The sequence below is a fragment of the Dermochelys coriacea genome, chromosome 1 (genome assembly GCF_009764565.3).
Source record: "Dermochelys coriacea isolate rDerCor1 chromosome 1, rDerCor1.pri.v4, whole genome shotgun sequence".
Lineage (NCBI taxonomy): Eukaryota > Metazoa > Chordata > Testudines > Dermochelyidae > Dermochelys > Dermochelys coriacea.
The window spans coordinates 254,106,342-254,119,431 of NC_050068.2; the positions used below are offsets into that span (position 1 = coordinate 254,106,342).

General features: G+C 40.1%; 1 protein-coding gene across 1 annotated transcript in view; it reads right to left on the minus strand.

The window, feature by feature from the left end:
- NUAK1 (NUAK family kinase 1) overlaps positions 1-13,090 on the minus strand; it is a 59,690-nt gene that overhangs the window by 15,339 nt on the left and 31,261 nt on the right. Inside the window, exon 3 of the mRNA XM_038386827.2 lies at positions 1,156-1,307. Coding sequence (XP_038242755.1) covers positions 1,156-1,307 — 152 coding nt within the window. The remainder of the gene's footprint in view (positions 1-1,155; positions 1,308-13,090) is intronic.

Below are 13,090 nucleotides of genomic sequence, written 5' to 3' on the forward strand. Positions count from 1 at the left end.
GTTCTAAAAACTAACCATGCACAAAAGGCTGCAATGGATTTTCTCTGCTGTGCAATGTGGATTTTGCAAACCTCCCTTACTTAGCAGAATTCGAAGGGAGATTAAAATGTTTTAAAATTCTAACAAAAAGGTTGCACTAGCTGCTTGTTGGCTTTAGTCTGGTGCATATTTTGGCTCTACACCTCCAAGACCCACAGGAGGAAGGATGGTCCCATGGTTGGGGCATTGGCCTAGGAGACCCAAGTTCAAATCCTTGTTCTGCTACGGACCTCCTGTGTGACCTTGGGCAAGTCATTTAACCTCTCTGTGCCTCAGTTCCCCATCTGTAAAAATGGGGGTGATAGTACTTCCCTGCCTCAATAGGTTCTGGAGAGGAGATGGGCACTGCTGAGATAAAAGCAACACCCGTTGAAATGTCATGAACATAACATCCTTACACCTGTATCAGTCACAGGGTATGTGGACAACCAGGGCCTGTAAGGGAGGATGAAGGGCCCATGAAGTTAATCAGCCTGATGCTTGTTTTTCATGGCTTAAATTATCCTTTGGAGGCATGCCATGAAGGATAAAGACAAGAACAAGGGGAATCCTTCTGATGCTCCTATTATATCTGGAACAGATACTTCTGGGTAACTTAAATGACTCCATGACAGGTATTCTCATTTTCTTCCCCTCTCCAAAGAGTTCCCTTGTTCTGAAGTTGCACATTTACACCTCTGCTCTGCGTTTTTTTTAATTGTATATATTGTACCTTATTCTTCTGTCAAAAATTGTTCTGAATTCAATTTACAGGAAAACTATTAATCCTTTTCTACGAGCTGTGTCACTAAGTGGTCTTTCTTCTACAGAAAGCTAGTGGAGTATTCTGTTACCTAAGGAGAAAATCTTCAAAAGCGCCAATGGGAGTTAGGCTTGGTGTAAGGGAGTTAGCTGGTGGAAATGGACCCAGGTGCGGATATGGCCTTTAGTCTCTAAACATGTGTGGTGAACTAGTGAAATATTTACAATTGTGATATCTTGCTGTACACATAAAATACCTGCTGCTGGACTCTCCCACTTCAGCAGCTGAACATTTTTATCTCACTGGTCCTTTTAAGCATGAGAGTCACCGTTAAAGCCTCAAATAGTTACGTTAATACCAAATGCTCTGCTCACCTTGTGACAGTAATGTACAGCGGAGACAATCTGCCGGAAAAAGTGTCTTGTCTCCCTCTCACTCAGCCGCCGCCTCTCACTGATGTAATCATACAGCTCCCCTTTGCTTGCATACTCCATGATTATCACAATCTTATCTTTATTTTCAAACACTGCAGAGGCAATAAAAAAGATAATAAACTGTTCATTTGATAGAATTAAAATTGACACTTAAAAGGGGGAAGAGAATACAAATAATTTGGGGTATCTGATGCACCATCACTGGAGCATGGAGAGGTTTCCAATATACTGCCACCAACAGGCTTGGCAAAGGTATGGACTAGTCAAGTGCATTGGTTCTCAACTTGGAGGTCACAATCCTGAGGGGATCATGAACAGGTCAAGGGAAGGAGGGTTGTAACTACCCTCACTGTCTCTATAGCTAGATGGGAGGGGGATCCTGACACTGTAATATGGGGTATGAACAAGACCACTAGGCTCTACCAGTCTCAGCAAAGTACTAGAGCCAGGAACTTCTGAGTTCTAATCCCAGGTTTGACAATGACATTCTGTATCCTTGTGAAACACACTTAACCAATCTGCAAGATTGGTATTGCACATCTTTTGAAGAACCTAAATTATGTGGCATGCTAGAGAAACAAGGCAGAACTGAAACGCAAGTGATGAGCCCACGGAACTACCTTCATGCCCGGACATCTTCCGTGAGCCAACACTGCACCAGATTCAACCCTTGTCTAAACTATCTTTTCAAATGCTTATCCAAACAAATCATGTAACTCCCTCCAGGAGCTGCCTAGGGAGAGAGGCTGGTTCACAGGGCTAGGAGTCGGGAATTCCTGGCATTAGAGTCCCAGCTCTAACCATAAGTCTCACTGTGGCCTTGAGCATTTGCTTAGGGACAAATAATTCTCAACTCGCTGGCACTGATGTAAATCCCAGAATAACTCCACTAAAGACAGAAGCAATACCCACCTCAGAGGGGTGTCATAAAGATTAGTTACTGCTTGTAGAGATACAGTGTAAAGCACTCATCATTACCATGATTATTCAAAAATACAGATAATTTAAGACACAAAAAATTAAGTATTAGTTAAACAATAATAAAGATTAGGTCTGAGCTGTTTGCTGCAGGTATAATTAAAGGACCTGTGATAAAGGCAAAGGCACTTAATGTTCTACACTTGTTCATATTATAAATCATTACTGCTACTAGGTATCATTTTGTTCAGTTAAAGCAAGCTTTTTCCCTATTATTATTATTGTGTACTAACATTGCCATTGAATAGCACATTAAGATAAATGGGCCTGATTCTGTTTCCCTGCACCATGTGTCATCAATTACAGCAATGCAAAATGAGTGTAAAGCCATTCCAGTTTGGCAGTGAAGAATCAGGCCCAAAGAGTTCTAGGAGTCATATCTTTAACCAAAGAGTTCTGCAAACAGGTTTCTATTTATTTCCAGTAGTAATACAGTCCAGACCCCTCCGTCACACTATCAATCTGTTGCTTTCCTGGTCTGAAAGAAGTCTTTTGTAACCATGACTCATAATATGCTTAGAGACTATTGGATATGTGATTTTATAAATCAAACAATACATAAATAACCAGTTAGGTCTTAAATGTGTCAAATTCATGAAAAATTATTTTACTGCCTCTATTTACCATAAATATTTCATATGTTTGATGTTTTTCATTAGAATTGAAAACAGCCATGCTAGCACACATTTAAAGGCCACTTCAAAGAGGTTTTGAAGTTATACTGTTAACTTTTATTCGATACATTACAGTAGTGAGCCAGGGCTGCATTGCACTAGGTGCTGTACAAACACAGACAGACAAAGACCTGGCTCTTGTCCTAAAGAGCTCACAGTCACAAAGAAACACACCCTCCTCCACTTGTTTAAATCGGTGAAATAAATGGACCAATGCCAGTTTCCATCAGCTGAAGCTTTGGCCTTAAGGGTTTATGTATAATGTAGAAATATTTTCGTTTAACAATTGTATTACATATTTAGCATACAAGGGGAGTCTGGGATGTCTACAGGAGGGGTTCATTTCCTTACTGTTGCCTGTCCTTCTCCCAGGAAGAGGCTATGCCTGTGACTGACTTTACTATCACAATTCTAGGTATTGTTGTTAATTATTACTTAATTGCATGTGCGCACTATTCTGAACTTCAGTGGAAGGGCTGGCTGCTCAGCACCTAGAGCTCTCACACAAACAGCATGCATGCGTATGTGTGTGTGTGTTGGGGGGGAGGTTGGCCATCAGATATTTGTGACTGCCTTGAAACTCAACATTCTGTAAAGGCAAATGCACGGCCACTGATAAGAACTCCAGAAAGCTTATCTTCACGGACATAAAAGTTTACAAAGGACTAGATTGTGCCTTTAGTGATCAGCTCTATACTGGGTGTGATTTAGGAGCTGCCACACAGCCCTGGGAGGGATTCTGGCTGACTCAGCTAGGACACCTCCTGGGGCCTTGGGGAAGGTGAAATAGGAGTTCTGCCACCCTTTGAAAGCTCTGCCATCCTGTGTGCGCTTCTCTCTAGGCCCATCCAGCTCCTTTGGCTGGTATAGAACAGGCACATGACTATGGTTCTGCTTTCACTCATTCTTCCCTGCCTCCTCTGGTTGAATGCCACCGACACTAGCCTCAAGCAATGCCTGTGCTCACCATCCTGCAAGTCAGGGTTTGTGCCACCTTTGTCTCTTGTGCACCTGTGCAGGGCCAACTGCAGTCTGGCCCACAGTGTATACTATCACACCTGTATGTTCACTGTAGTATGTGACATGACTGCTCCTTCAGAGCTCAATCCTGTAAGGTCCTGTGCTGTGTGCCATCGACTGCCACTGACTCCACTGGGAGTTCATGAAAACTAAACATTTAAACTAACAAAACAGTCCGTGTGCAATTTCAAATTGCCACACTACTTTGGCTGATACATAAAATTTCCTCTGACTCTGACAATCTACTGTACATGCAGGAAACACTGTACCTGATAACCACAGTTCACTTTAGAAGGTATTGAATTTCCTTTTATATCATACTATGGGGCAAGACCATGCTGGCAGTGAAACTTCCTCCAAAGTAACGAGGTTTCAGGGGGTCTTCCAAACCAGTGCTATTCTGGACCCGCACAATTCAAATGTTGTCTTCCAACATGGCCATTAGTATTTTAAGGAACAGACTTCAGCTTTTGCAGCTCAGTGTGAAGCTGCAGCTCCCAACACACAGATAGTTTTTATTCTTGGGCTTTGTCTCTTGTCCCCTCACACCTTGTCATTAAATTCTACAAGCCAAAACTTCTCTGCAGTTCTTTCTAAATCCCCCTAGACTTCAGCCAAATGGCTCTGATAAAAGGGAAAGGGAACTGCCAGATAAAATTGGCCACTGACTTGTCTGCTGGCCTTACAGTACCCTGAAGCACAGACTCCTGCCAGTGATTACATCCTACATGCATCCTCATTAACAATAACCTTCGGAAACTAGAAGAGCTGTCTCTGGATGGATTACACTACAATATCCTCTCCAAGAATGATAGACTGATAGTCTCTGGAAAGGACCCAGCATAATATGTGTTCTATACAAAAGCATTCTGACGTGTTATTGATACAGCATTAATGAGCATACCCATATCTCTAAGCACAGAGACAGTTGCTAACTAATCACTATTCAGCCCAGGAAGGGAGAAAAGAATCATTCTTTATGCTTAGATAATACACTAAAAATACATGAATTCAACATTTTGAATCAGAAGTAAAGTCAGTTCACAAACGGCTATTGAACAATGTACCAGACTTTATTGTGTACTACATGTACAATTAGACTGGCCAAATTCACCACTAATATAAGTGGGCCAAGATCCACTGATCTCCATGGAGTTTCACTCACAACAAGCGTGAACTCTGCCCATGTATGTGCAAGGATACAATGAGGCTTGATTAATCCCAATGGGTTTGCAACTTTTTTCTGACTAATAACATTGAATCTAACAGATTGTTGTGCATACATGCTGCTGAGGGCTAGCAGCTCTGAGTAGGGGGTGGTTTGCAGCTGCACTGCCTCCAGGAAGCATTGTGGGCACCCCTTTGTGAGCAGCCAGCTAGCATGTGTCTGAGGGGCGTGCACAGGGCTATGACCCCTCTTCCACCCTGCTGTTCTTGGGGCGGGGCTTGCACTCCAAGGGGAATTAGCAGACAGAACACTGAGCCCACGAGAATGTTAACCATGGCACAGGGGCACAAGTGGAAAGACTCCTTTTGCCTTGGGACACCCTCCACTCTGTGACTCAGGATGTCACAAAAGCTGTTTGATGCCACTAAACATGGTAACTTCCTGATGTCTCATGGCTGATGATAGCATTCTTTTGATACATGGATTTATTGAAGTTGTGCCTTAGCAACTTGACCATTTAAGTTTTGTCAAATTTTCCTTTATATTCAGGTTTCAGATATTTCTAATTCCATGACCAAATTTCCCCTCAACTAAAATTTGACATCCAGTTCGAGTCTTGGTCCAAGAAAATTTCCCTACAATTACATAGAAGCATATATAGATGGTCTTTGGTTTGAGAAAGGCACGTTATTATTTATATAACATTTTAAATGCTTTTTATTCTTCTCTAGCAAGCAGAGCTTATATTTTAAAAGCTAAATTTGGGAAATACTAAATCTCTACTATGAATTTCTGCCTTGGGGGGAAAAATATTGGATTCAATCAATATATGAGGATGTCAATACCTAGCATCCTGGATTCACTGCACTGTCTTCTGAAGGATGCATTGATGCATATTATTTATCTCCATGAAGGAGACTTTTCATAGGTACATAACCCTTTGACTTACATTGACACTGTAGAAGCTCTCTCAACAAAACCAAAACAGAAAGAGCACAGAATAGGCAGCAGTACCTCACTGCACTGTGGCATCAGTAATCAAGGACTCCCCACTGCAACACAGAGGAAAACCCGTCAAGCACAGATTCCTTGGCATACAGACCTTTCCATCCCATCGGGGACATCCCTGCATGCATCCTTGGCCCCCCATGCATCCTTGGCCTCCACATCTTTACTCACACCTTGGCCCTCACATCCTTACTCTCCCCCTGCATTCAGATTTCAGTGCTCTAATTTCTACATAAAAAATTATTACCAATTTAGAACAATCACCAACACATATCACCCATTTGCATAAGTTCTCCTGAACGTTACAGAAAAGCATAGCACCTCCTTGGCCCTATGCTCCATTTGCAGTCTGCCACTGTACTTTATTGCTTACATACGCCAATACACAGTCCTATACAGTGTAATGAAAGCCACACCTACCCTACATTAATCACCAAAACACCTGAGCACATACCCAATAAACAGGGGTGTACAATGGTTACTCTGGATGAGGGTGGAGATGGTGGTAGAAAGGACATAGCTAGATTGAGAAGGGGAAGTAATGAGCAGAATGGAAATGCATGGCTTTGTTGCTTATTTCCTTACTTTCTAGGGTTCAGATGAGTAGGATAAACAATCTGAACTCAGAGATAAAGAGTCCAACATTAAACATTCACTGAAAGTAGTGTTTGTATGGGAATATCTATCTATATATTTACATGTATCTTCAAACATGATACAATATTGGGTGTGTGGGTGTGCGCGCGCGTGCACACACATGCACCAAATGTAGTTTTAGAAATATATGCCCCAAGAAAATAATGTGATTGTGAGTTGGGGGAATGGAGGAGGGCATTAACTAAATGCTGGATTTATTTACTGCAAATAATAATGAGGTAATAAATATGCTACCCTGTTAACACCTGGGCTGTGACTTGCAAGCTGATGGACTGATTGCCTCTGCATAGCTCCTGTGAATGTTTGGTGCACATTGTGTTTTCACTGTGTTTGATTTATTATCTGCCATCCTCTGCCGTTCTGAAGCTCACTCCACTTCTGACATGCTTCTGCACTTCTGCTGCAGCTGGCAATTTCAGGGAAGCGGGTTTAGCCAGGACAGATTGCTCCAGGAATGCTCCATGGATCACTAATGAGGAGGAGGCCCGTTCATGAAAGGCTGCCCTGGACTGCTCCTCAACTGCTGATGAGGGTCATGGAGCATGAAAGGTTATTTATTCATAACAGCAGTGGGACAGCTACGCATAAGTCCTTTGAGGGAAACAATGCAAGCAGTGCAAGTGAATCAAGAGCAAGAAACGGAGAGTTGTCAATATCAACAGATGGACTGGGGAGATAGGTTGTCAATAAAAAATCAAGAGACATGATTTGTGTAGAGAGAAGCGAGGGGCCCAGTTGTTATAGGACAGAAGGAAGAAATACTTGTTAGAACTTGTTTGTCATTTTTATTTTTGAGTCATTGACTTTGCATTTATTTAGTTCCAACACCTTGTAGGCTGGGTGATGTTGGGAGAGATGTAGCAAGGCCTCAGGAAATGGTGAAGGGAGCGCCACAGTAGGTGGGGGAAAGGGCCACAGTAATGTATCGGTAGGTGGAGGGAGCACTGCAGTAACATATAAGGAGGGCAGGGGGAAGTGCTACAGTAATGTATCAGAAGGGGGTTGGGAACACTGCAGTAATGTATCAGGAGGGGGCAGGAGCACTGGAGTAACATGTCAGGAGGGACAAGCTATGTATCGGGAAGTAGAGGGAGCGCTGCAGTAATGTATCAGGAGGTAAGGAGAATTATTTTTCACTGAGCTATAAATTTGTTTCAGTCTTCCCACTCCAAAGAGCCTTTCCTAAAAGTAACAGCAGAATTGTGCACAACGAGCAAAAGGTGCTTACGTTCAAATATTCAAATATGTGTTGTAGCTTCTCGTTCTCTCTTCTTTAATTTTCCTGTTAATTTTAAGGAAAAGGTTTGTTTGCTAAAAAGAAAGCTCCATGTTTCTGGGCAGGTAATTGAAACCAAATCCTTTGGCTTGGGAGCTCATTGAAGAATACAAACGTAAAACTGGACATATACTTAACTTCTCGCTACCAAGGATATATTTGAGCTGAAATACATTTTGTAACATCAACAATCGTTCTGCATCACACTCTGTACTACTATAGCAATAATTCCTGGATGTAATCTCTCTACTTAACTATATTTTGAGGGCTTGAAATGATGAACTCAGCTTCTATTCAGAGCTTTACAACTCTCAGATAGGACTGGCAGTGCAGAGACCTCTCTCTGCTCAGAGCACTGGGAGTCTATTACACCCAAAGTGATCAATATTCCCCTCTAGGAACACAAGAGTTACACTTCTACAGAAATCCTATGGGCCAAATTCTGCTGTTGGATGAACACAATTCACTATCCATTTAAAGAAATGGGAGTTACACAAAATTCTACCTGAGTGTAGAATTTAGTCCTAGATATGTGAAACACATAAGAATATGCCTTTGCAAAGACTGGTCAAAAGGATTCAGTGATGTTGTGGACATCTTTTTATCAGAATAGTTTACCTTGGACTTGTTTGACACCTAATTTCAAAAAATACCCTGATCCTTTTGTTCCTGTGTTTACTGAATGATAATTCAGACTGGGCAGGAGTTTGTTTGTTTGGTTGGTTGGTTTAAATGGACTACCTCCTCATGGGCTGATTCCTTTTGTTTTATATGCAACCCTGGGGTAAGAATTTTAGTTTGTTGGTTTAAGAGGGGCAGCCAATCTCCCTTCCACTGGAACCATTTGAATTCTCCTCATGCCTTTGCTCTCTATCAGAGCAATCTCCTAAATTAGTTCCAGTATGTTGACATTCCTTCCATCTGGTGTCTTTCCATTCCGTGGTATTTTTATTACTCTCCTAACAGCCGCAGACAGAAGTACCTTTCCTCTGCTACAAAGTGCTCTTTTATTAAAGGTCAGCCAAATCAAAAGAACAAGCAAGTTTATCTTTAATTTTAGGCACATGGGCTGGAATAACCTTTCATTCAATAAAATCATTTAAAGTCCAATTAGTGCACTCATGTTATAAAGGACAAATTATTCCTCAGAAAGACACTTGAATAATGGGAAATAACTTCTTTCTAAGAATTATAGCTTAACATATCTCATCAGTTCATGACTATTTGGAAAAACAATGTGTAGCTCTTTATTCTAAAGCCCCAAATCAGTATCTTCAAGATGTTATTTATTAGTTTATTGTTATATAATTTTTAAAAATAAAGTACATGGTGGGCTTGGGTAGCCTTCCTCTTTCAGGGTCCAATTCAGCAAAGTATTTATGCACATGTTTAACTTTAAACATAAGCTTAATTACCATTGAAGTCAATGGGATTTAAAGCATATGCTTTAAACTTAAGCATGTTCTAAACTGCTTTCCTAAGTCACAGCTGTATACAGTGGAAATGCAATGCATTTCTTTTTAAATTAAAGGAATGTAGTTAAGATCCTGTGATAATCATTTTAAATCAGCCTGTGGGTTAAAAATTAATCCCCACTGAGTGGATTAAATCAAAATGAGAACCATACGCCTTGCTGATATCAATTTTATGTATACATGGATGAGGAAACATAGAATTTGATGTTTCACCATTTAAAAAGAAGCTGAGAAAAATGTGAGAATCACTAAATCAGCCATAACGTTTAAGCTCTCTGTTACTCTATTTTATCCCAATTTTGCCTGAGTGAAGAACAGACTTGCTAATTACATTTTTAAATTATGATTGCTTTGTAACCTCAGACAAGCAAGCACATGTTATGAGGTGGCAGTTAGAAATTTGTTTTTATTTTTTAAACATAATGTAGCTTGAGACCATGTTAGAATGTGATTTGAAATTGCCAGTGTTCTCAGGAATCTGAGGGTTCATCTCACAAGTGGTGGTGTTTAGTGTTAAACCATACTCAAGGAATCTTTGCAAGGAAATTCATGTGGGTGGAGTATGATAACCTAGGAGTTAAGTTTGTTTATACTTGTTTCATTACTAATCACTAGACTATAGAAAAATCACTTTATATTCTTGGATGTTATCAAAAGAAAACAATGGAAATAATATACTTGAAGGTCAAAAAGCTATATAAATAGAGGAAGCCAATTAGCAATGTGGTTAAATGGTGTCACCATTGAAATACTTTCCCTTGGTTAAATTTTAAAAAGAAAAATCTCAGCTTTTTAGTTTTTATCATTCATCTTAAGTGTTCAGTCCCGCGTGTGCTTCACACTACAGGACACCTATTAACTTCACTGAGTTCTCCACACAGAGGCTCACATGATCATGCACTCAGTTCCATTTTGATTCTGTCTGTAAAAATGCAAGGTGGAATGGACTGGCAATGACTGAAAACTAATCGATCATTTTCTGTTACTGTTGCAGAGGCATGATATGAAATGTTAGATTTAACATGTATTTGTAAATAAAACAACTATTATAACTAGGCAACATACACCGTCTTTGTAAATATATGTTAGATTTGAAAGGTTTTACATTGAAGTTAAAAGGTTTAAAAGAACTAAACTTATTTCCTGATTAGCAAAGGTAGGAAACCTAATTCAAACATTAATTTGTTAGTCTCTAAGGTGCCACAAGTACTCCTTTTCTTTTTGAGAATACAGACTAACACAGCTGCTACTCTGAAACCAAAAATTCAAGTCAATTTACATTTGTAATTTACACTTTGTGGAGATGTGTGAAGAATCTTTTTATTCTCTTTTTTATTAATCAATAAAATGCAATTGCAAAGAACTAAGGAAGTGTGTTTTTTAAGGGAAATGCAATTTTAGTACTGTGATGTTTTAAAGGAGCTTGACTCTTCAAGGTGCTGAGTGCCTTGGCCCCAACCCAACAAAGCACTTAATACATGCTTTACTTTATGTACAGGAGTAACAATGCTATTGACTTCAATGGGCTTTGCATTGGGTTCATAATCTTATATTTCAGTAGGGAAAATCTTTGTTAAATAATTTCCCCGGTGTTTGCAAACAATGTGTTTACTTTTTTTTAAAGTAACCTGTCCTTTTCCTAAATGGAGGAACTTCTCTGTTTGTATTTACTGAAACCCGGGACAACACCTGGGACACGCAATGGAAACTCTTACACAAACACTGTCCGTCACCATGTAGAGACCCATGGGCCTGATCCTGTGCATAACGTTATCCCCATGAACAGTTTTACACATGTGTAAGTGTTTACAGGATTGGGCCCTATACACTCCCCATGTTTTAACTTTTATAAAATAAAGTATTGCCAGATGGGATTTTTTTTTCAGTCAGGCTACCCATGGAATAATATGTTTGCTCTCAAAGGCTTTAGATACCAAGTCCTGGAGTTTGCAAGGGGGACAAAAGGGGGTGGAGGGCGCTTTGCTTTCTGAGTTAAAATTTATGCCCTGAAATCAGAACACTTCTGGCAAAGTTAGCTTCATCTATTCAGTCCTTTTCAAGGAATTTAAAGTCACTCAAAAGAACACTTCCCTTCCAGCTGCACTCTAAAGATTGCCAATTACAGTCCTGCTTGAAAGGATGGAATTTCTTCTGACTCAGAACTGGAGGTCTACCTCTTGCAAATAGCACATGAGATAAATTCATTTTGATTTGGGTACAAAATGTATCATTAAACCAGAAAGCCTGTTTACATGCATTTGGATTTGCTTAGCATTAAAAACCAATGACTTATGTTTATATTGAGTTGACAAATTCAGAGGTTAATCACCTTTAGCCAACAAGGTCAAAAGGATACCAAAACATGGATCCCATTTCAGGAAAACATGTGTTTTTGTAAGTACAATTCAAAGATTTTTTTAAAGATCTTCCAGACAGAGAGAACAGTACTCATTCTAGCCAGACTCCGTGCAGCCCTGTATCTCTGTTTATGGATTTTAGGGAGTTTGATGGCAGTTCAAATTTCTTCTTGAATACACACAGCAAAAGAGAAATTATAAATAGACAACAGAGAACTAAAACTAACCTTTATATATAACAATATAACTATAATCATTTTTATGGCTCATTCATGAAGATGGCTTTGTAATCTAGGCCCTGATGCAGCAAGCTACAGTACCTGCCTAATCTCAAACATGGAAGTAGTCCCATTAACTTCACTGGAACCACCTCTTATTCTTAAAGTGAGGCACACGAAGAGGTACCTTTCTGAACTGGGATTCTAATTATTCTGCAGTATGTAACTATTCCCCTGGTGAATACGGTTATGTCTCAGCTGGTCTGCCCTGCACTTCAGTACCCATGGTATAATGTCGGCTGTTGGAGAATATTTCTTTTGGCCTCCTGGAGTTCGTGAGGCTACAGCTGCCATGCCTCTGTTCCCAGTGCCACATGATTGATTTTATAATGGATAGGATCACACTGTCCATCTGAATTCCCATTGCCCATCTCCACAGGCCATGACTGAAATACAGAGGGTCATGCCAGACTGCTTTAGTTTCTAGATAATTATTTTGTTTCAATAACACAGTAGCTATTTCATCAGGGATAGAAGCAAATGGTAATGGAATGAACACCTTGAAAACCTATAAAGACGAGAGGAAAGCTGCCTCCAGCTTCCATGTAGAAAAGAGTCACTCATGCTTAAGGAATCACAACAGAATAAACAGCATGGGATCTCACTGACGGTAACAATGTCATGTGCCATATGCACTTTCACTGGGAAGGAAGGGGTGAAAAACCCTGAACTAAAAACCTGTCTTGGTTCTGCTGGGGGAAGAGATTATCTTCAGCTAGAGTCAAGGAATTGAGGGTTGTGGGGGAAGATTTTGCTTCAAGGCAACTTTAAATTATTTTCTACTTTTTAAAATCTTTCTAACTCTTTAAAATATTTTAACTCAATAAAATTATTTAAAGCAGAGCAGGGGACATAAGAAGGCTACTTGGTCAAAGCACTGTAGCATACTTAATTTTTTTAGTTCCAGTGCACACTGGAAATAACTTTTGCTCCATTTGCAACCCACATGCTGACACAGCATCCCTCCCCTTTTCTGTTCCCAGA